This window comes from Gavia stellata, chromosome 5 (genome assembly GCF_030936135.1).
Source record: "Gavia stellata isolate bGavSte3 chromosome 5, bGavSte3.hap2, whole genome shotgun sequence".
Taxonomy (NCBI): domain Eukaryota; kingdom Metazoa; phylum Chordata; class Aves; order Gaviiformes; family Gaviidae; genus Gavia; species Gavia stellata.
In genome coordinates, this window is record NC_082598.1 from 64,957,957 (window position 1) to 64,981,235 (window position 23,279).

Sequence of the window (23,279 nt, forward strand, 5' to 3'; positions counted from 1 at the left end):
CAACCCAAAGATCCCAGGTGTGCTTTGCACCCTTTTGCACTGTATTTTAACGTGTTCAAACTGCAGTGTTTCTACCCTTTCTTTTTCATTTTACCAGAAATAACCTCTGCTGCTTTGACTTTTTTCATTTGACCAGCAAGCCAGGTTTTTTCTGCTGCCTCCCCTTGGATGTGCCGTTGCACCTCACGTTTGCACAGACTCTGGTAGTTTTTACACTATTTATTGGCAGACTGACTTTCTGTATATTTATTCACCCTTTGCACCCTAGCTGGCAGCGGCGACATGGGTTGGGTGCCTCTATCCCAGCTCCCCTTCTTTGCTCTGAGGGCTCAGTCACCCCATGAAGGGGTGAGGGAACATTTTTGCTGGGTTTTCAGGAGATATACAGCACTATTCAGGGGAGCACACACAATTGTTGCCCAGGCTCAGAGAGGGGAGATTTCATTTTGGCCCTGGGTGCTCTTTGAATGAGGGGATGAGTGTTAGCAGAAAAAGCATGGATTGCTATAAAAAAAAGAGATGGCTCTGCTGTACACGGAGAAAAAGAAACCTTCCCAATCACACCAGCCCAGCGGGGAAAAGCACAAGACATGCTGAGCGCTGACCCTGGACAGGGCTCTTCTCTCTTGTACCCACAGGACAAGATCCCCTCTAGCAGGTGTCCCCATAAAACACGGGCAGGCAGTCATGGCTGGGCAATGTCACACACAGAAAACACAGTGCCCTGGCTGTGCATCGGCCCTCACAGCAGCCAGAGCCCGGTCACAGCTGTTTGCAGCATGATAAGGTGGGTTATGAAACACACCGAAGTTGTTGAACAAAAGAGACCAGTCGGGCTGTTTCAGCTCCTTTCCAGAGCCCGGGGTGGTTTGACAAGGGGAAGATGGATGAGAACACACCAGTCCCTTCACGCAGCAGGGGCCTTGCCTCGGTGCACCATGAGACGGCAGGCTGGGACTGTCTGTACTGATAAAAGCAGCTCCCTGTGCCAGGCTGGATGTGGTTTGTGAGGTTGCAGAGCCCCGTAACTGCCTCAGCGTGTGATAAACCCGGCCATCCCCACCTATGCCGCAGGAGAAGGCAGCACCTTCCCTGTGGTGGTAGCCTTTCTTTCTGGAAAATGGATGCTGGATGGGAGTGGAGTGACCTGCACTCCTGCAAATGTCTACATTTCCATAATTCATACTCAAATCTCTACAATTTAATTTCCCTGGGCTCAAACCCCTGTAATCTTCCTCCACACCTCGTTTCTCCCTCACGGTGTGTGGCAGAGTGGCCCTGGGCCTGGCCGCCCCAACAGCTTGGCAGGGGGGAAGGCTGGGTGGCTTTGGACCCCCGTCAGGACGTCGTGTCCTGTGGGGACGTCGGTGATACTGGGGTTGGAGGAGCTCGACTCGGCCAGGCCGTAGTGGGGATGGCGGGCCTGGGGAGCCAGTCCTGCCCTGACAGAAATGGGGTGCCCCCCTGGCACCCGCCACACCACTTCCAACATGGCGGCGCAGCTGCCCACTACTCCCAAACTGCCCGTTGCGAGGGGCAGTGCGCATGCGCCTCTTCCCCTCTGGGACAACAGCGCATGCGCGTTCAGGGCTGGTGCCTTTCCGGCCCCTACTTAAATGGAGACCACTCTCCAGAGGGCCCTTGGTCGTGCTGCGCATGCTCAATGTGTCTTGCCGCTCCCAAGATGGCGCCGCGGCAGTGACGGGAGGGCGGAAGAGGGTGTCTGCAGTGGGACTGAACGGTGGAGCGCGGCCCCGGCGCTCCGCGGCAGGATGATCCCCGCCGAGGAGGTGTCGGCCCGCAGGAGGGCGATCGAGGGCAAGCTCAAGCAGGTAGGGCTGGGCTAGGGCCCTGCTGCGGGCCCTGCCGGGGCCGGGGCCTGGTCCCGGGCCCGCAGCCCCAGCGCGTTGCCTAGGAGATGGGCCTGGGAGCTGGCACGGAGGCCCCCTCCGGGCCTGGGAGCGTCCCGCGGCCCCCAACGGCCTGGTCACCCCGCTCCGGGCCTGTCAGCATCCCCAGGTCCCCTTCAGGGCCGAGGGCCCTTAGTTTTCAGGGTCAGGAGGTATTTCTGCCCCCCGCTTTGGGGCTGGGGCCCCGCTCTTAGGGCCTGGTAGCTTCTGGGGGCTCTCCCTTCAGGTCCTCAGGTGCAGCCTGTGGGGCCAGCCCTTGCAGGTTGCTGTGTCCCGTCCGTCCCCCCCACCCCATCTCTGGGCTTTGGTGACTTGAAAACAGCCCTTGGTGGTTGCTTTGCGTTGGCTGCTTGAGTTCACGGCTGTGTGGGGGATTTGGATGGTGCCTGTGCAACACCTGTGTTGTGCTGTGGCAGGCAAATGTGGTCTTGTGCCAGTGTGCCTCTGTGGTAAAGGTGTTAATGTTATATTGTGCTGTGACTTCAGTGTGCTAAGGCTCATGGGCTTGGGATATTAGAGGGAAATGAGTAATCCATAAACCCCTCACTTCTGTTATGCATCTCTCGCCTCGGGTCAGTTGTTGCGATTTCTGCGAAGAGGTGGCATATTAAAATGTGGTGTCAGCATCAGATCAAACATTGTTTGCTGCAGTGTTTACCAGGACTTGTAAAAACGTACGTGTAGCATGTAGTGACTTAAATGCTCCGTGTTCAGAATTGAAGACTAGTTTTTCATCCTGCTGACAGGAAGAAGAAACCCTGTCCTTTATCAAAGAGAGCCTTGAGAAGAGTGACCAGCTTACAAAGAACATGGTAAGGAGGTCCTTGAAGTTCAGCCCTAATGTTGGGCCTCGGTTTACTTTTTCTTAGGACAATCTGTTTTCAAGGCTGTCATTGTGCCTATCTGAGGAATGCAGAGTAATGAACCACTTGCTCTGCATCTGTGTTTGACACTTCAGTGGCTGGGCGAAGTGGGAAACTGATGAATGTTTAAATCCTAAGCTTCTCTCCTGAGGAGATGAGGGCTCAAATGAGTCTATCCTCTCTCTTGGGAATTGGTATTAATAGACCCCAGACTAGTTTGTGCAACAGCATCATGTTGTTGCTTCATAAAGTCAGGTCTCGTTTGGAGTTTTATTTTGGGAATGTTCTGCTTAGGAGGTAGAAAGTAATTACCATGCTCTAATTGCTCCTAAGCCCTCAGCTAGTATACTATGTCCCGTTTTGGGCTTAGTGCTTCAAGAAGGTCATAGAGGCACTGCCAGAGAAGTGTGGAAAACATAACGTAGGAGTGAGTCTTGAAAGAATTACATTTTTGCCTGGAAAAGATGACATTAAGGCTCCATTTATGAGCTTACTAAGAGGTTTTCCACCTTTCAGAAGGAATATCGCAGTCCCTTTTAAAAACTAAATGTCTATGATGGAAAAGAAGGTTCTTGCTATACTGGTCCTGTGTCGTCGTGTTGTGCATCTCATATTTGGGTCTTAGTGGTATGGAGCAAAGTGGCAGCCGGTTTATGTTTTTGTTCTTTTTACCTAGGGCACCTCTAGGCAGTTCCTGTGGTTTTGTTTTCTGCTGTCAAATAAACTTTTGCTCCTCCTTAGTACTGTCTTGAAACATTAGCTTCACACTTTACAAACATCTAATTCAAGCTTGGCCCATCTCTGTATGGCAGGTGATCTATTTTGTGGTTATTAATACAAATTCGGACATAGAGTGATTAAACAGCCTGCTTTAGGAGCCATGGCAAATTAGTAGCAGAGCCCAAAAAGTGAAGCTGGGACTTGAAGGTCCCTGATTGCCCTGCTCTAACTGCTGTCCAACTGTATGGGTCCAGGTGGAAGGATGTCCTCAGCTCTCTGTTTCTCTCTTGGCGTGTAGGTTTCTATTCTTTCCTCCTTTGAAAGTCGTTTGATGAAGCTGGAGAACTCGATCATCCCTGTCCATAAACAGACAGAGAACCTGCAGCGCTTGCAGGAGAACGTGGAGAAGACCCTGTCCTGCTTGGATCACGTCATCAGTTACTCCCATGTGGCTAAGGACACAGAGAAGATCATAAAGGAAGGGTGAGTTGAGCAGCTAGATCTTACTGGGATGCTTCATCCTGTTGAACTTCTGGTAGGGGACCTGACTCCACACACTCATCATAATGTTCCTTGTACCCTTCCCACACTCTTTTCCCACTGTCAGTCCACAATGAAGCTGCCTGACTTGACCTTCAGCAATCCCCAGAGGGCAAAGTCTGCTCAGACCCTGGTGTCTCTTCCAGGATTTGCAGACATGCTGCCATATGAATCTGATGAGCATTGGTGGCTTCTCTTCTTTCCTCCACCCTTTTCCCAAAGGTTCTTCCTGCCTTGTTGATGTTGTCGCTGCATCCAGGATGAATCGGAACTGTTCTGGAGCCTACTTTCAGTCTCTGGGAAGGTGCTGTGATGGCCCTTCTCTGGGGTGGGATGTGCAGCTTCCTCTACCTTCCCATCAGGGCCTGACTGGGAAAGGATGGCAAGGCTGAGAGTTGTGTGCTGCTCCATCATCAGTACTTCTGCACTTGCTGCATTGATTGGGTATTCTGCTGTGCTATTGAGTGGAGGCAAAAGGGAATCCCATGACCTCCTCCTAGTTGAAGAAAAGGCAATTTAAATGTTCCTTGTTATTTTTATCCCGAGTTTGGTCTGGTGCTTTCTTGATACCTTCTTTCTTTGCTTCTTCTGTTTCTTTTTGGTTTAATTTTCAGCCCCACTGGGAGGCTGGAGGAGTACTTGAATTGCATGGACAAAATCCAGAAGGCGGTGGAATACTTCCAGGACAACAATCCAGACAGCCCAGAGCTGAACCGCATGGTAGGTCATGGGTCTGGAACCTGGCATGGGTAAGAGGGACAGATGTAGCCCTGCTGCTTGCCCTCTTGCTTGCTGCCTTGTAAAGAAGGTGTTTGGGCACAGCTAAAGAAACAATTGTTTTGGCTTCTGTTTAAGTCTGCACTCGGCAGCGTTTCTGCTTGTGGCGTTTTGCTTTCTCTACGCATTGTGCCATAGGACTTCTGAAAGTGCATCTTGCACGTGTGGTGGAGTTGATTGAACCTCTTCCTGAGCAGCTCTTGTCAGTCCTTCAACTGCTTGAACGGAATGGGAGATCTGTTTAAATCCCACTTGAAAACTGAGCAACTCCCAAGCCTTTTTTATTTAATTTGCTTTAAAAGTTTCTTAGTTACAGGTGTTGGAGTTTGAAGCATGTGGTTAGAAACGCTGCAGAAAGTACGTTCTTATACAGAAATACTTGTGAGTGACTGATTACAGAAGCCCTGTGCTGCTTCTGTCCTTCTGCTGTTGTGTGCCAGAAATCCCTCTTTGAGAGGGGCAAGCCGCAGCTTGATGACACGACACACCAAGCCGGTCCCACCCATCCTCATCCTGGACCTGATCAGCGGGGATGATGAAATGGAGATGCAGGAGGAGATGTCTCTGGAGCACCTCCCGGAGAGCGTCCTGCACGATATCATCCGCATTTCTGGCTGGCTGGTGGAAAACGGCAGGAATCAAGGTTGGTAGTGCTGTGTGTTGTTCCCTTGTAGTTCTGTATCAGGTGAGCGCTCTCCAACTACTTACCGCATGTGGCTGAGACCAAAAGTAGGGTGTTGAGGGTTGTGTGTAGCACTGTACAGCTTTGATTGTAGATCACACACCTTCAGCCTTGAAGCCTCTGCTCAGGTGCTGCTGTGGCTAACAAACCATGCCTCACACTGCCGTTGGTAGCTAGCAGCGCTAGCAAAACTAGTGACTGCCTTAGTGGCACCTTTTAGGTGAGTAGTTCAGTCTCCTTTCAATCACCTTCTTAAGATCCTCCTTTTTTTTTTTTTTACAGCATTTGTAGTGAGTGATGGTTTGTCAGTTGAACAGAATGATCTGGTGAATATGATGAGAGAGCGAGCTGTGTAAATAAAGCATAAATTGTCTTAATGCATAGCCTGTCCTATAGCAGAAATCCATTTAACTTGCATCTGTGATGCCTTCTGATGGAGCTGCAACTATCTAGTGCTCCATCATTATAAGTGTTATAAATGTGTGAGACACTGGTCACTTATTCCCATTTGGGAACTATTTATGAACAGAACTTTTTGTAGTAAATGTGACCAAGGGCGGGGGGGGAAGCAGCACAGACGACTTTCTTCAGTCAGTACATGTCTCTTCTTTCCTGTTCTGCAGCATCAAAATCTGCCTACAGCTTTATACTCCTTTATTAACTTTTTCTTTGGGAGTGAACAATTTTGTGGACTTGTTACAGGAAACCTGTACTTTCACATACATATAGCTACTAGAATCACCCCCCACCTCAATGATTTGCTTCTGAGTGGGGATTACTGTGCTTACCAAGTATGACAAACATCTTTTAAAAGCTTCTTAAGAACTTTTCCATGATCAAAGGCGACTGAAGCATATATAGCATATCTTGTTAGTCAGTTTGTATTCTGCTTTCAAATGATGAACGCCTCATTTAGTTCCTGAATGCCCTGAATCCTGAGAAGTGTGTAAAGTCTCATGTTAGAAACTGAGCACTTGAATTGACAATGTCTTGCGCAAATGTCTCCCATCAGTTCCACAACTGATGTGCTCTTGGTGCACAGACTTGTTGTGTGTGGTGGGAGGGCTGGAATGAATATTGTGGGGGAAGGAAGAAGAAGTAGCAGTTTTTGAAGAAAATAGGAGAGGCTCTGGGAGGGAAAACCACCTCGGGTCCCACATCAATGCTACTAGGGCCCCTTAGGGGCACAGAGTGTTTCAGGAAAGGTTTGTTTTATCATATAGTGTTCCCTGTTTGCCTATAATCTTGTTTCTACCTTGTCTCCCTAGATTTTATGCCTGTTTACTTCCAAATCCGCTCTGTCCAGCTTGACCGCTCCATCAAGGGGCTGGAAGACCATTTCCGTAAGAACAGCTCCTCCACTGGAGTGCCATATTCCCCTGCCATTCAGAACAAAAGGAAGGACACCCCCACCAAAAAGCCACTCAAGAGACCAGGTGAGTTCTTGAAGGGGTGGGGGGGATTGCTGTACTGTGTATCCTCTTGCCTGGCTATCAAACACCTATCTGTAGGCCTTCTCACTGCTGAGGTAGCCTCTGTGTCGAAAATGTGCGTTTAGGACAGAAGCAGGGGTGAGACTTTGGAGATAAGCGCCTCTTCTCTGCCCTGGATTCAGCATTGAGGCTACAGGCATTTTCTGTCTCTGTTATGAAAGGGCTATAAAAGGATATGATCTGAGAGCACCTGTCCTCAGCCTTGAAATATGGAATACAGACTGTGCCACAGCAAAATAGAAAACTGTGATCTGATAAAACACATCACTTTAATAATCATTAGTTATGAATAAATTATTACTATGCTAGGAAACCAAGAACTCATCAGGACTTGAGATGGGGACTAGGTAGGTGCCTACTGACATGAGATCCAAAGTTGTCTCAGTTTTGGAAGGGCTGTTAAGCTTTTGCCTTGGCTTGTCTTTGGAGGAACTAGGAATGTGGTTGGTGGCTTACTCCACCTCTCCTCATAATGGAGTTTTGCTGCATTTTCTGCAGCTGGTGAGGCCGCTCACTCCGGTGTACCGGAGCACAGAGCTGGAATTCCCATCTCTGAAACGTGCCATCTAGTGGGAGCACAGCCAGGAGGGCCAGCAAAAGCTAGCACATACCTCCCGCAGCAGCACAGCGATATTGTCCCGCTGTGTGTCACAGCACCCTCTGCAATAGTGATCAAAGTCAGAGAAGTTCATATTTCTGTGGGTTTACCTGGCCAATACTCTCCCACCCTAATATTTTTTTCCTGTGTTGTCAAAATACTCTTATTGGGTTCAAAAACTTAGTAAGAAATGTGGCTAGGGACTGGGAATGGATGGGATGGGGAAAGGGAGGAAAAGAAATGCCCATTTTAATTGTGCTGTGTTTATTTTTATAATCCTGATGTGAATGCAGTCCTCATCCCAGGTAATGTGCGTCTATGTGCGCGTGTGCTGGCCCTGGTGCTTGCTCTCTTCACTTCTGTGTGTGGAGAGGCTTTGCTGGGCCTCTTCTTGCTAAAGCAGAGGGTGTGCCTGGGATATTTGGAGAAGGGGGGCTGGCTGGGGAAGGCTGTGACATCCAGAGATAACCCCTCTGGTCTTTTAAAATCAATCTGTGCCGTTGCTGCTGTGTCCTGGAGCTGTTCCTGAAAGCTGATGTGTGAGTTGCAGTTGGTGAATGCAGACAGTCTGCGAATTTCAGTGGATTTTGCCCTGTCAGCAGAGCACCACCTGACAAGGGTATGTCTTACCCCACACTTGGCTTTCCTCTGGAGTTTGACAGGTAGTTATTTGCCTAAGAATTTGCCCTCAGTGTTGGGAGGCCTGTAGAGGACAATATCCTCCTGCTGAGGAGAACTAGCTATGCTGCAGATGGCAGAAAATCAGTGTTTTAAATGGTTCCTAAGCATGATGGCAGTCATTTGTGTTCAGCTCCTGAGCAGTCTCTCCTGCCCAACAACATGATTCCAATAGGTAAAAATTATTTTTGTGTGGTTCAGTAGCACTCTACTGGAAAGATGCCAGATGGGGATCTGTAGTTGAGCCATGGGGAACTTGGGTTGCAGGTGCTTCAGGTTTGGTCCACAGTTCTTGGTTATCACCTGATACTGAAAAGATCCCTGGGTTTTGATTGCTGTGAAGTTAGCAGGGTCAGCAAACATTTCTGAGCAGCCTGCCAAATGGTAACATCTCCCCTATGCCCTAGGTAAATAGATGGATGAGATTTTTTTTGAGCAGATGAAAAGAAAATCACTAGGATTTTTTAATGGGTCTCAGATCTTGGATGCTCACACAGAGAGTACAGAAAGGAGCCCACATGTTTGAGAGCACAAGCATTTGTTCTCTACCAACAGGGTTCCTCCAAAATGGATGCATTTGGCCATCCAGAATTACTTGTCATGATGAATGTCTCGGCTGTAGGTTTGCCAGGAGATTTTCACATCTTTTTGCCCAGTTTAATTGGAGTTTGTGAGATGGCCAGCTAGAAGGCCCAGAGCATTGGTGTGAATGCACTTAAAGAGCTGACAGTGTATGAAGGAAAGCGCATTTCAAATGATCTATTGGGGTATTGTTAATCTCAAGAAAAGATAGTGGCTAATTTGTCTCCAATCTTCTGTGAACAAGGACAGAGAACCAGACTGTAGCTCTTGAAGGACAGGGGTGGTTAAACCTCATACACCAGCCATCTCTTCTGGCTACTAAATTCTACTTAAGTGAAATTAAAAATGGAGGAGAAAAATAGTCTTTGAGCAGAGATTCACTGGTTTTTCTGCAGTTCCATCAGCTTTCAAGGACAGCTCTTGAGGTGGAGGTCTTACACCCTCTTCGCACTGGCACAGTGGCCCTCTTCATAGCAATATTCATCTGGTGGTGTTTGATTCCCCTGGTTTTAGCCTTTTTTCAATTATGGACAAAGAATTTTTTTTCTGTGCTACTGCTTCAGTAAGTAAAGTCAAGTTCTGCCGATTTGGGTTTCAGACAAGGGGGTTTTCTCACAGTTCCAATTTGATTTCCTTAAGGAAGAATATCCCAGTGCACACCCCAATGCACACTTAAACCTGTTGCAAGGGATAAATAACAAACTAAATCTGATGTGCTATAACTTGTTTACCCACAAAGCAAAGAGCAAGAGAGGCTACAGCTAAAGGGAAGGTGAGGTGTTAGGGACAGGGTAACAAAGCAGAGGACCCCGCGTCTCCCGCAGGTACTATGTTGGATTCTGGAGAACATGCTCCATATCCATGTGTTGTTTCAGAGGGTCTTAATCTCTGCGTTACTGTTTTATTTGTTGATGTACCCTGTACCGTCTCCCGTTGTTACAGCATGCAGTAGAAAATCTGACTGCTGGAGGTGCTTCTAAAGTAAAGTTGTCTCCTCTTTAAATGAAACTTGCCAAGTCAAGTTGAACTGATGAAGCAATCTGTGGGCTTTTTTTTTTTTGTAGTTTGCTGTTTGAAATGTCAGCAGTCTGTCTCAGAGGGCAGATGTATTCAGATTCCCAAATCATCCTGCTGCAAACATATGCACATAAAATACCTCTTCTTTGTGATTCCGGTAGACCCAGTGCTTTTTTTTTTTTGGCTTTAGAGCAGCAGGTAGCTCAGAAGCTCTGCATTGCCAGGGAAGGATAGGGCCAGAAGGTGCTGGTAGGGGCACCCATCTTGGCTAACTACAAGCAAAAGCCGGAGAACTTTAGCTGGTTTTATACAGACTCCTGCAGCTGGTGCTTAAAAAAAGAGGATGCGTTGCCCTTCTGCTTGGTTAGGAAACTGCTTAATGGAAGAGAGAAACAATGTGCAATTGGAAAACTGTGCCTCATGCATGCCCCAAAGCCATTTTATTTAACAATTGGGCCACAGGAGCAGAAGTTTCAGGTGTTTTTTGACTTTTGGGGGTTTGGGGGGCTCTTTTCGAGCTATAGGGGAGCCCTTTTTCAGTTTACTTAATGCTCCAGTTTACCTAGCGGTGAGGTACTACCTGGAAGGCAGGCTGTGGAGTCTTTGTGTTGCAGAACAAAGAGCCTGTTCCTGCTTCCCATATTGATTGCTGCCTAGCTTGAATGTGATGTTTTCATTAGTAGCTGAAACGCAGTCCCGTTTGGTTTGCGAGCTGCCTAATAGGGGAAAACAATTGTGGAACAAAAGCATTTGGCTTCCACTAGAATCCATTAAAGCCTAATTAAAATACTAAGTAAGAGGGATACAGCAGCACTGAAGTGATGCCCGTGAACACTGAACACTCAGTGTGTGTCAGCGTAAACACAGGTAATTGTGCTTATGCAAATAAAATGCAGCAGTGGTGTTTCAGCTCATCTGAGAAGAAACTGTCAGGGATGGGCTGTGGAGATGTGCGCTGCATACCTGTGAAGTGAGATCCTATTGACAGCAGCAGCAGTTGTACTGTCTGCTTGGTTCTCACACCAATTTACCCTCTTTTTTATTCTTTTTTTTTTTTCCCCCCTCCCCCTGGATGCTTGAAAGTGGGGGAAGATGAAAGAACTGGTAGAAGAACAGTACCTGGGTTGAGCTGCTCTGCATCAGCTGGGCCCTGGTAACAGCAGTAAGAAAGAGCTTAGTGCCTATCTCCAGAGCTTGCTACAGCCCTGCTTGCTCAGAGGAACTTGCTGTTGTGCCCAAGCCGTTAAGGTTTCTGAAAGCAGCCAAGAATAAAGTGGAAGTGTTGGGTACGAAGGGCCTCAGGAAGCTTGGAAGAAGAGGCCTAGCCCTCTCACTTGATCGTATGGCAGAGGCTAGGAGCAAATGCATCAGCACAGCGAGGGTGTAAGTCTTCCCACCTCCCTGGTGTGCAGTTAGAGGGGAGAAGTTTCCTACTGGAAGAATGTGTTTTATGGATATGATTTTTACTTTACTGAGTGGTTGAGAACACTCTGAACTGGTAGAAGAAAAATGGTTCCTAAAATGTAATGTTTCACTGGCAACAAGTTCTGTTGTTTAGTAAGTGTCCCAGGTTAAGGCAGCTTGGTAATTCAGTGGGAACACCTCTCTCCTGTTCTCCCCCATTAGAGATGCACTGTCTGGGGGACCTGAAGTTTCCTTCCCCCTGCGGCGTATCCCTTCATGGGATCGAGCTGTCCTGCGCCCCAGGATACTGTTCTGCAGCAGTGTCTACTTGGGCTTCCCCTCAGGATAGCGGCCCTCAGCACTTGGGCAGCCAACACTCATTTCCAAGCTGCACTGTGGCTTACAGTTACTGGTGGAAGTAGGGATTTTTTGCATGTTGGAAGTGTTTATTACTTTGAAGCGGAAGAACAATTCTTAATTTTGGCAGCAGCATTTTTATTTCTTGGATCCTTCTCCATTTACTCAGGTCTCCTATAGAAACTCCTTCTACCTTCCCAAAACTTTGTTCCCTGTTGTGCAGGCAACAGCAAAGCTCTGCTGTGAGAGGGTGTCCATGTGCTTGTGATAATTGCAGCTGGTTGCATGACGACTAACCTTTTAATGTGGAAGCAGTGCTTAGTCTTCAGTTGTCACATTAATGCTTTGTTTTGTGCTTTCTAGCTGTATATCCAGCATTGGCTTTTGTTCAGTTCTGTCTGTTTTTTGTGTGTGTTAAGTATAAATCTTTTTAACCCAGTGTTATTTTTTTCCATGGTTTTAACTGATTTGCAGTTCCTTAGAGAAGTGTCTTGGGGATTAGGGTGACTTAGTGCGAGTTAGACATGGGTGGGCAGCATCCATTATTCTATGATGCCTGTGATGGGAATTGCTGCTGCAATCGCTCTCTTGAGCCCAGAGGTTGTCACCCTTTTATCGCTTCCTGTAACACCAGAGATCATTCCTTGTCTTGGCTGTGGGGCTCCTGATGGGTCTATGTTGAGCGTGCTCAGAAAATACCCCTCGGAAAGGCACCTCTTTCTGCAGGTCTAACCCAGTGGCTGCGATTGTGGCTCTGCGGAGCAGGCAACGTGTTACTGATACCAAAGACTTAAACAAATTAGTTAGCATACAAAAAACCCAGATCCCTTTGTGCAACCTTTGTACAGATGAGTTAAGATGATACTGTGTCACACAAACTGAAATATGCATTAGTTTTCCCGGAAACAGGCTGGCTGTGGCGATTAGCTCTATTGGGTTATGTTAATGTTGTCTACCTGGAGACAAAAGCAGACCTGGCACCTGATATAGCCTCTGGGTCTCCTGATAATGGCTGATATGCAAACTTGAGACTTGGCCAAACAGCCAAGTCAGTGAAATGCCCCAAATGGGTGCCCTAAGGCTGACCTACCTCACTATACTGTTAAAACCCACACCTCCGAGCTAGAAAAGCCCCCAACCCAAATAAGCCCCCTACTCTCTGGGCATGTGTAGTGAATTAAGAGAGAACTGTATCTTTAAGATGCAGTAAGAAAGATCCTAACCAATAGTTAGCTGAAGGGTGGGACCAGGAGGCGTAACTAACTTTGTTAACTGTTTAAATACCTGTCATGATTTCAACCGGGTGTGCATGCTGGGAGGAAGGATCCCCCATGCACCCAGCGCTGCAATAAACCAATGTCGGCTTTCTAAACTATCATTTGGGTTGGAGAGTTTTCTTGGTTACGATTTTCGGTAACATTACCGGACAGGAATGGTCCGTACTGCGAAGCCCTGCGTCCACAGCTGAGGAAAAGCAGCAAACCTTCCACGCTCGGGTTCAGAGGACCGCCTTAAATAAACTCGGTACAGGGAAGGGTGCTGGAGCCCGCCGGGCGTCCCCGGCCAGGGCCCCCTCGCTCCGGGAGCTCCTGCGGGGGGGGCGCGTTTGGGGTCGGCAGCCGGGGGCCTCTTCCACCCGCTTCGGTGCCGCCGCACGGGTGGGCGTGGGGCAGCAGCCCCGGGACAGCCGCTGCGGACCCCTCTGTCCCGGGAGGGGAGGGGCGGGGAGGGGCGGGCCGGGACCGCCGCGCCTCTGCCCTGCGCCCGCCGGGGTCTCTCGGTCCCGCCGGCTGCCGCCCAGCGAGGGGGGTTCGGCGGAGCTCGGCAGGGGTGTCCCGGGACCCGCCCGAGGAGAGCTCCTGCGTGGGCAGCGCCCGGGCCGGTTCGCCTGGGCGGGGGCTGCGGCACCGGCACCGGGCCCGGCCCAGACCCGCCCCGCCGAGTCCCGCCGAGTCCCGCCGGGCCGAGGGGATCGGAGCGGAGCCGAAATCACCCGAGCCGTGCCGAGTCCCGCCGAGCGGAGTCGAGCCGAGCCCAGAGCAGCCGAGCCCAGAGCAGCCGAGCCGAGCCGAAACGACCCGAGCCCAGCCGAGCCCTCGGATCGGAGCGGAGCCGAAACGACCCGAGCTGAGCCGAGTCCCGCCGGGCCGAGCCGAGCCCGGAGCAGCCGAGCCGGAATGACAGGAGCCCCGCTGACATTTTGTGAGTTCTTTCTGGTTAGAATTCTTCTCTTCAAGGTCAGTTGATCACTTTCTGGGGCAGTGTGTGAATGTGGATAGTATTTGGGTTTTACTGTAGCTGAGTAATTACCCCTTAGGCTCTTTGGCTGTGGAGGGGCAGTTTGTTGTGTGCCTGCAGAACAGCCTGAGGCAGATTGGTTTCATCCACTGACAACAGCGAAATAGCTGTTTTGGAAACTGCCTGTTAGTTACGAGAAGGTGATTGAGGAGAACTTCATGTATACATTACGTAACTTTGCACACACATGTGCGTGCACACACGCACGCCTGTGTATGTATCCACATGTGGAAGTGTATATGCTGTGAGCTTATAGATTGAGAGCTTTAGGAAAAAGAGTAGTAAACCACTGCATACAGAAGAATGTTTGATTTGTGGCGAGGAGTTTATGTAAAAATGCGTTTTACCCTTTAGGATGGCGCCAGAAGTTGCTGCAGTAGGAAGAAAAGGTGGCTATAAGCACCTCTGTGATCTGTGGGCAGCTGGAATAACTGCTACAGAGCTCGCTGAGCTTCAGCCTCCAATGTTTGACCTACATCCCGTGAGGTTAGCAAAGGGTTAAAGCGCGGTGTGTAAGTACAGCTTCCCAAATCATCCATTTGGAGTAGTGGCTGCATGGGTGCTTGTGGTGTTTGGGGGTACTGCAAGGGTGTTGGGTTGTAAGTGTTCTGGATGTACGTGATAGAAATTGGGACAACTCCTTTTGCTGCATAAATGCGTCATGTTGTCCTGGTAGCGTCTCTTAAACGGATGGACTTCTTCCTGCCAACTAAACAATGTATTCAACATTCATGGCAGATAATGTACTGCCATGTCACCCACAGAAATACTGTTGGTTTTTTTAGAGCGCTTTTGCTAATGATGAAAAGCAACTGCCAGCCTCCTGAATTAAAGGACAAAATGAAATGGCAAGTACTTTTCTGTTTCAGTAGATAATGATCATGTATTTCACTGGGCAATTGATTCTCATGTTTACCACTTCCTTTTACAGGTCCAATAGTTTCCATCATTCTGTGAAAACGGTACGTAGAAAAAAATCCTAAAAAAAGACCGACAGCTGAAAAGTTACTACAGGTATAAATTTATGTATGGGATTTTTTTTAAGTTCTAAAATTAAAATGTGCTTAATATGAGTGGTTGGAATTTTAATCTGTGTTTTTCCTTCTGTCTTTCAGCATCCTTTTTGTCACCCAGCCATTAAATCCAAGTCTTGCTATTGAACTTTTGGATAAAATGAATAATCCTGATCATTCCACTTACCGTGATTTTGATGAGGATGATCCTGAGGTAGGAATACGTTTTAATCACAGGATCAGATTAAGTTTTCATTTGCCGACAAAACTAAATGCTTATGGTTCATTGAGGCACAGAATGTTTTGTGATCTGGGAACAGGCTCAAGGGTTGCTTTTACTTTTGGTTGTGCTGCTCTGTCACACGTCCAGGCCCTTAGCAAAATTCATTATATTTGGGGGAGAGACGCTCAAAGAGAAAGAGATGAAAACACCTTAAAATTTTGTTTGTGGTTGTCCTTCAACAATTTTGCAGCAGTACGCGTGGACTGCTTCTCCAGTCCCGAGTTCTGTCGTGCATTCTGCTTTCTGTTTCTCTGTGGAATTATGTTTCCATTCATCTCAAAGCAAGCATTCGTAAAAATAATTTTCTACCTCTGTAGAACTTGTTCTTTTGTTCCTAATTTACTTTCCTATGAGAAGAAGAGAATGATCCTGTAGTTGTTTTTGTCAAGCGGTTTGGTATGTGTTTCTTGCAGATTCTATTTTCTATCTTGGAATACTCTGAAACTCCATTTCACCTACGGTTTTGTCAAAGACAAAATTTCTGATTTTCTGCTTTAACAGCTGGGAAAAACCAGCACGCTTATGTAAGATGATAAGCAGTGCAGGACTGAAGTGTTTCATAAACAAGAGAAAACAGATATTCTGTTACTGCATCCTGTCTTCATACTTAACTGTATGTTAGTGAAGACTTTCCAACTATTAATACCGTTAAACTGAGAGGCCAAAAAGGAAATGTTATCTGAGCAAAGACAAATGCTGGCCAGCATTGTCTTTACTTGCTCAAATCCAGTGTTTTAAAAACCCTTGTGTTGAAGGTGAGGACACTCTACAGATAAAATGTCTCCAAATAATTCTAACTTCCATGTACAAAAACGTACATGCAGTCTTTATTTTTAGCTTCCGCTTGATTTCTGTCTTTCTTTGTTGCTATTATGCTAAAGAATCCTGCTAAAAACCAGGTACACAATACTGGGTTTCAAGTATATTTTGGTATTGAAGTCTTTTATTGTTCACCTCTAGCCTCTGGTAGTGCCTCATAGGATTCACTGGAGAAGTAGAAATGGGAGAAGAGAAAAGACACGCTCTGAAATAAACTGTAAGCATGTGTAATATGACAACATTAAATATTCTTAAAATAATCATTGATATTCACATATTTCAACTAGTATTCTGCATAGTTGACGTATATAGAAACATTTTTAGTGATACAGAGGAAAAGAAAAGCTTATGCTGTTTCACTTAAGGATATAGGTTCTAGATGACTATGCCAAAGAAACATTAGTGTAAAACATTTGAATACACCTTTTGTCAGCACTTCAGCAAATCTCACTATTGCTTCATCTTAACTGAACAGGACGCAACCTGAGCTCTTCTGAGAGCTGGTTGGTATCGCTTCATATGCCACTGCAGCAGAGATACTCGGAGTGATGCCAGATTGTGCTAGGTAGCAGAATGGCAGAGGAAGATTTTTCTGCCTTAATTTAGTCTCTTGTTGTAGTTTGAATGGAAACAGTCCTGTAGAAATCAGGAGAGGAGGTGGTTGATCGCTGGCCATTACAAGCAGACTCCATCCCCCAAACTGTAGTCATTCTTTTGTTTGAATTAAATCAGAGCAATCCTTGGTGCTTTAGTTGTCTTTCCTGAAGCTAAAATTGAGGGAAGGAGTGTTAATGAGCGTCTGCCAAAGAGCTTTCCTGGAAGATGCGATAAGCTCTCTCCAAACTCCATTCACGGCTCTTTAGTGCTAGTGATCTCCCCGAAGAACAGGTCCAAGAGGGAATTCCCACAATGGCTGTGTGTTTTATCTAAATTACATCTGTATTGCTGCTCTGAAGAGGGCACTTGACGGCCCTGTTTGCTGAATGGTTTTCCTCCTCTTTCTAATGACTAGGTGGGGCAAGTGGCGATCGTGCAGCCTTTGTGATGGAAGAGTGCTTTCTGTGCCCCTTTAGTTTCCAGCAGGCACAAGTTGGGGGTGTGCCTGTGCCAGAAGTTTGCATCAGTGGGGCTGTGATGCACTCATTAAACGGGATTTGTCTTTTTTGTTAGCCTTTGGAGCTGAATTGGGACTAATTGCAGTCCAGCTTAGATTCTTGTTTTCCTTTTCTCCTCTTTAGTTGGTCAAGTAAAATTTGGTCCACCCTTGAGGAAAGAGACGGAGCCACATGGTGAGTTTGTGAGTTACAAGCAGCATGGGCTATGCTCTGCACATTATTCCCTGCAAATGTCTGTGGAGGGGGAGAAGTCCAAGGTGTGTAGCATACCTCCTTAGCGCTACTGAAGTTGGTAGTGATTTTTCTGCAAGTGCCATATTGGTCCTGGATCTTTTGGTGCCATTGCAGTATATGCAGCAAGACCCCTTATTTGTGGGCTCTGCCAGGTGTGATGTATGTGCTAAGCAACAGTCCTTGGTCTTGTGGGTTTCCTCTATGCTTTATACCTCATTGCCAAGTATATCATTCCCCTTATTTATAGAGTTATTTTTTTAATTGTAGAATGCCTGTGCATATTCAAATGTTCCTCTCCCTTGTGCTTGTATTGACAATGGTTGAGAATGGAAATAATAAAATGGAGAGCCTGGGAAAGAGGTATTGACACGCGGAAACAAACTTCACAACTCACACAGAGTTATAAAGCAGGCATGTTTATTGCGGCGCCGGGTGCAAGGGGATTTCTCCTCAAAGCTTGCACACCGGGTTAAAATCATGAAAAGGTATTTAAAACAATTACCAAAGTTAGTTATGCCTCCTGGTTCTAGCCCTTAATTAACTCTTGGTTAATACTTTTCTTACTTCATCTTAAAGTTATAGTTCTCTTTTAATTCACCACACATGCTGAGAGAGTAGGGGGCTTAATTGAGTTGGGGCTTTGCTAGCTAGGAGGTGTGTTCCTTAGTATTATAATGAGACTATAATGAGACAAGTTAACTCTAGGGCACTGTTTTGGCAGTCCATTCTATTTTTCTACGATTTGTCCTTGTGCTAATAGTTATTGCTAGTTAGCAGAGAGTTGGTGAAGACAGTCTTTTCTGTAATATGTCTAAGTGCCAGGCGCAGTTGTTATGAACTATCTTCTTTACATTCTTCTAATTCTTCTTACTTGTTTTTGACACGTGTTTTTGACCTTGTTTTTAAAGATATTCTGTAACATTTCCCCCCTTTGAAACTTACGGATATATTTTATAATTCCCATAAGTCTCAATCCTTCTTACCTGGATTTCACCAACTAAACAGAAGGTGATTAACCTTGTCACACATTCTCAAATCTACCCATCCTCTTACAACCTGGAAAAAGAAATAGAATATAAAATATTTCAATTCTAACCTGATTATGCACGCAGTAATACTATTAATACTATAATAGTATCAATATTATTAATAATAATTTCTAAGAGCCTTATTGAAGCAATTCTGTGGAAAAATCAGTTATCTTATGCATAGTCGATACCAAGTCTTCGCAGTGGTTTGGGTATTAGTTCAGTCTGAAGTTCTGGGATTATCATTATATGAGTTCAGCGATGCAGTTAGGGTCATTAATTGCTCGTATATGATCACGGTTTAGGTTTGGCAACTTTGGTTTTTTTCTTAATTCTTTGGTATCAATCCCCCCTTTTGAAGCAGTTAGATTTTTATTACTTCCATAAGTTTCTTTCCATGGTTCTTTTAGTACAGCCTATGCAGATTCCTATAATAATCACAATCATGATCACATGAATTACTCCCTCCAACAATGTAGCTAACCATCCTTTTAGAGACCGCCCACCTAGTTCTTGGAGATTTTTGTTGAACCGATTATTTTCCGCTGCCTCTTTTATCGCTCTGTTGTCTTTTGCTACTTTTCTCATTTTGTCTAATTGTTCTTGCAGGTGATCAGTGATATTTGGGACGTGGATACAGCAGTGCTCTTTGTCTACCTTAAGATAGCCACACACTCCTTGTTCTTTGACTAATAGCAAGTCTAAGGCCAGCCTAATTTGTAAAGTCATTTTAGTGTTAGCTTGGATTTGTTTGTTGATAATTTGGAATCCTTTCTGAGTGGCTCTCGATAAGGCTTCCACCTGCCAAGTCAGATTTTCTATTAACATTCGATTTTCTAAAGGCATCAGCCCTGGTGATGGGAAACTTTGGAGTCCCCACTCAAATTGTACTGCTGCGGAAGGCTCCGTCCAAATATCGGTGTCCTTTTCTGTCTCGGTATCTCTTTTAATTCATCCCCAATATTGAGCTTTGATTGGACTCTTTTTCCATATAGGACATAAGGTCAGTAATCCTGAAGTTGCTTGTCTAGTTATTGTACTAAGTCGTAGTCGGGTAGTCCAATACCCATCTGATGTAACCCAGGTTGTGTAGCCTGGGGATGGAACGTCTTGTTTACAATCATTAGTTGAAAAATTTTGGTTTTTACAACATTCTATCATTGTCAAGGTAGAATTTAGGATTGATATTTCACTCTAATTTAGAACATTGGGGCACATCCAATTGGTTCAGCTAACATAAGTAGCCTTCGTTCCCCAATTAAAGCCCCAGTCCACATTCCCTATATATTTCCAATGTCCTTCCAAAGGTCTGGTCCAAATTCTGAGTTTTGTTCTAAGGTTAGTACATTCTGGAGCGGTGGTTACGTTAGGTACTGTATTATTAGTGACACAGAGTTTCAGTAATCCTGCGGCCTGCCCGCCGGAGGCTGCCAATGCTATTTGCAGAAACTGGGCGTGTAAGGGATGTGATCCCTTGGGGCATTGTTTTTCCGAGCCTCTCCCAAATACTGTTCTGTTGTCCCCTCATCTCCAAAAAGTAGCATCTTGTAAAACATCGCTTCCTCTCTGTCTACGTTTATTGTCTTTGTCTAAATAGTAAGAGACATTGGCCTGCTTAAAGGCTCCTGTGATGTTGTCGTATTCCTCTAGTAAAGATAAATTTACCTGTATAGTGCCCCATGGGATGGGCTGACTGGCCGAGTGAGGGACTGGGACGCATGCTGTAACGCTGGTAAGACTATGCATTTTGCCAAACCCATGTATCAAAGTTAGAATTAGGTTTTCATCCAAATCTGTATTGACCTCTCCATCTGTATCAACTTCCGCACTTCCTGACATCGCTGCAAGAGATATAACCCAGAACTTCATGATTCCCGCGTTAATTTTAAACGTAAAGGTCCCTCTTGTTTGACAGCCCATTGTGGTGACGCGGCTGGCTTGATGCTGCTGCGACGTATCCACGGAGCGACTCCCTCAAGCTTGAAAGCAGTATGGGTGGTGAGTAAAACTTGAAGAGGTCCTTTCCACTTCTCTTTCAACAGCTCATCTGACCATGTCTTCAGATACACCCGGTCCCCTGGTTGGTAGTGATGCACAGGCACGTCCAAAGACAGTGGCGTGCTCATAGTGATGTACCTGTGGAGAGAGGACAAAACTTTCCCAGAGAGATAACATATTCTTTTAGGTAATGTCTTCCTGCAATTTCAGGATTAACTCCTGTTTCAGTCATCTGATAAGGTTTATCATATATGATCTCAAAAGGGCTAACCTTTTCTTTGGTTCTAGGCTGGATGCGTATCCATAGCAAAGCTAAGGGTAAAGCATCCAGCCACTTTATCTGAGCCTCCTGGCAAATTTTACTTCTCTGTCTTTTTAGGCTTTGGTTCATTCTTTCTACTTTTCCACTTGATTGAGGTCTCCGTGGGGTATGGAGATCCCATTTTATCCCTAACGCTTTCGTCAAACTTTGAACAGCTTCTGCTATGAAGTGTGGGCCCCTATCCAAAGATAGTCCAATGGGTACCCCAAATCTCAGTATTATTTCCTTAAGTACCACTTTTGCTACTTCTTTTGCCTTGTTGGTGCGACAAGGGAAAGCTTCTGGCCAACCTGAGGAAGTATCTAACGTTACTAAAAGATCTCGGTATCCATTTTGCCGTGGTAATTCGGAAAAGTCTATTTGCCAGTAGTCTCCTGTTTCCTCTCTTTGTCATCCCTGGTAAAGGTCTTCAGGGTAGGCGAGGATTATTCTTCAGGCATAGCTCACATTTCTTCGCTATGCTCTTAATTATTCCAGTCATTCGTACACTTAGCACTTGCGTTTTTAATGCTTCAACCATTGTTTGAATTCCCCAGTGAGTTTCTTGGTGTTGCCTATTGGCTATTTCACGCATGATTTCTTGTGTAACTATTACTTGGTGTGAAGGAGTTACCCACCATCCTTCTTGATTTTTGTTTGCTTTCAGTAGGTTAGCCAATGGATTGTCTTCTGGTGTATACTGCGGATTCTCAGGTCCCAACCTCTGAACCTTTTCCAGCAAAACTACAATATTTGACCTTCAGCTGCTTCTCTCGCAGCTCTATCTGCAACATGGTTCCCTATATGCATTGGGCTATTTCCAGTTTGATGTGCCTTGCAATGCATAATTGCCACTAATCGGGGTAGATTAATTGCCGGTAGTAATTGTTGGATCATTGGCCCGTATTTGATTGGGGATCCCTGAAATGTGAGGAGTCCCCTTTCTTTCCAAATGGCTCCATGAACATGCACCACTCCAAAGGCAAATTCTGAATCTGTCCATATATTAACAATTTTACCTTTTGACAGTTCTAATGCTCTCAGTAAGGCTATGAGTTCTGCTTTCTGGGCCGAAGTGTTGGATGGCAGAGCTTTGGCCTCAATCACTTCCTTACCAGTTACTACTGCATAACCTGATTTTCGTGTTCCATTCCGCATAAAGCCACTACCGTCTATGAACAGGTCCCAGTCTGCATTTTCTATTGGTAGGTCTTTCAGGTCTGGTCTGCTGGAGCGCATCTGTTCTACAGTTTGCAAACAGTCGTGTGCTAATTCTTCTCCAGCAGGATCAGTAGTTAGGAAGGTCGCTGGATTCAGGATCGTGGTTACCTTCAGCTCCACATTGTCTTGTTCCAGAAGAACGGCTTGATATTTCAGCATCCAGCTTGGTGACAACCAGTGTCCTCCTTTTTGTTCCAGCACTGCTGTAACTGCGTGGGGTACAAATACAGTCAATTTTTGCCCAAGCGTCAATTCTCAGGCCTCTTGGATCAGTAATAATGTAGCCGCCACTGCTTGGAGACATGCTGGCCATCCTTTGCTAACATTGTCTAGTTGTTTTGAAGAATACCCCAGGGGTCTTTTCCAGGCTCCCAGCTTCTGGGCCAGTATCCCTGAGGCAATATGCAGTCTTTCATGCACAAATAATTCAAATGTTTTTTCCAAATTCAGAAGGCCTGGAGCTGGAGCATTCATTAAAGCTTGTTTCAATTTCATAAATGCATCTCTGCACTCCTGAGTCCAGAAAAGGAGATTTCCTTCCCCTTGTACAGCTTCATATAGGGGTTTGGGAGTGAGTCCAAAATTTATTATCCACAGGCGACACCATCCAGCCATTCTGGGAAATGGTCTGAGCTCTTGTTTCGATTTAGGTTCGGGGATCTGGCCAATGGCCTCTTTTCTTTCAGTTCCAAGACTACACTGGCCCTGGGAAATTGTGTACCCCAACTATATTGCCTCCTGCTGAGCGATCTGTGCCTTTTTCCGGGATACTTTGTACCCTGCCATCCCCAAAAGTTGAGGAGGTCTATTGTCATTTGTATGGAATCCTTCTTGTCATTTGTTGCTAGCAGTGTGTCATCTACATATTGCAGTAAGGTGGTATTTTTATGCCTCTTTTGCCAGTCTTCTAATTCTCTGGCTAATTGATGTCCAGAGATCGTAGGGCTATTTTTAAATCCTTGTGGTAATACTGTCCAACACAATTGAGTGTTTCTTCCGGTCTTAGGGCTTTCCCACTCAAAAGCAAACAGTTCTTGACTTCTGGCTGCTAGCGGAAGGCAAAAGAAAGCATCTTTCAAGTCCAGTACAGTAAACCATTGGTCTGTTTCCTTCAGGGTGGTCAAGAGAGTATACGGGTTTGCCACTACTGGGTGAACATCCTGTACAATTTCATTTCTAGCCCTTAAGTCCTGGACCAATCTATACTCTTCTGAATGCGATTTTTTAATTGGCAAGATCAGGGTGTTGTATTCTGATTGACATTCTTTTAGTAATCCAAAATTTATGAATCGTTCTATTAATGGTTCTAATCCTTTTCTTGCCTCTAATTTAATTGGATACTCTTTTT

General features: G+C 46.0%; 1 protein-coding gene across 1 annotated transcript; it reads left to right on the top strand.

The window, feature by feature from the left end:
- The first annotated feature begins 1,737 nt into the window (after positions 1–1,737).
- LOC132317129 (exocyst complex component 7-like) lies at positions 1,738–5,357 on the top strand. The gene is made up of 5 exons (XM_059818160.1): positions 1,738–1,832; positions 2,657–2,722; positions 3,792–3,976; positions 4,648–4,753; positions 5,251–5,357. Exons 1-5 carry the CDS (start codon positions 1,773–1,775, stop codon positions 5,344–5,346), a joined length of 513 nt encoding a protein of 170 aa, XP_059674143.1. The 5' UTR covers positions 1,738–1,772; the 3' UTR covers positions 5,347–5,357.
- Positions 5,358–23,279: the final 17,922 nt, after the last annotated feature.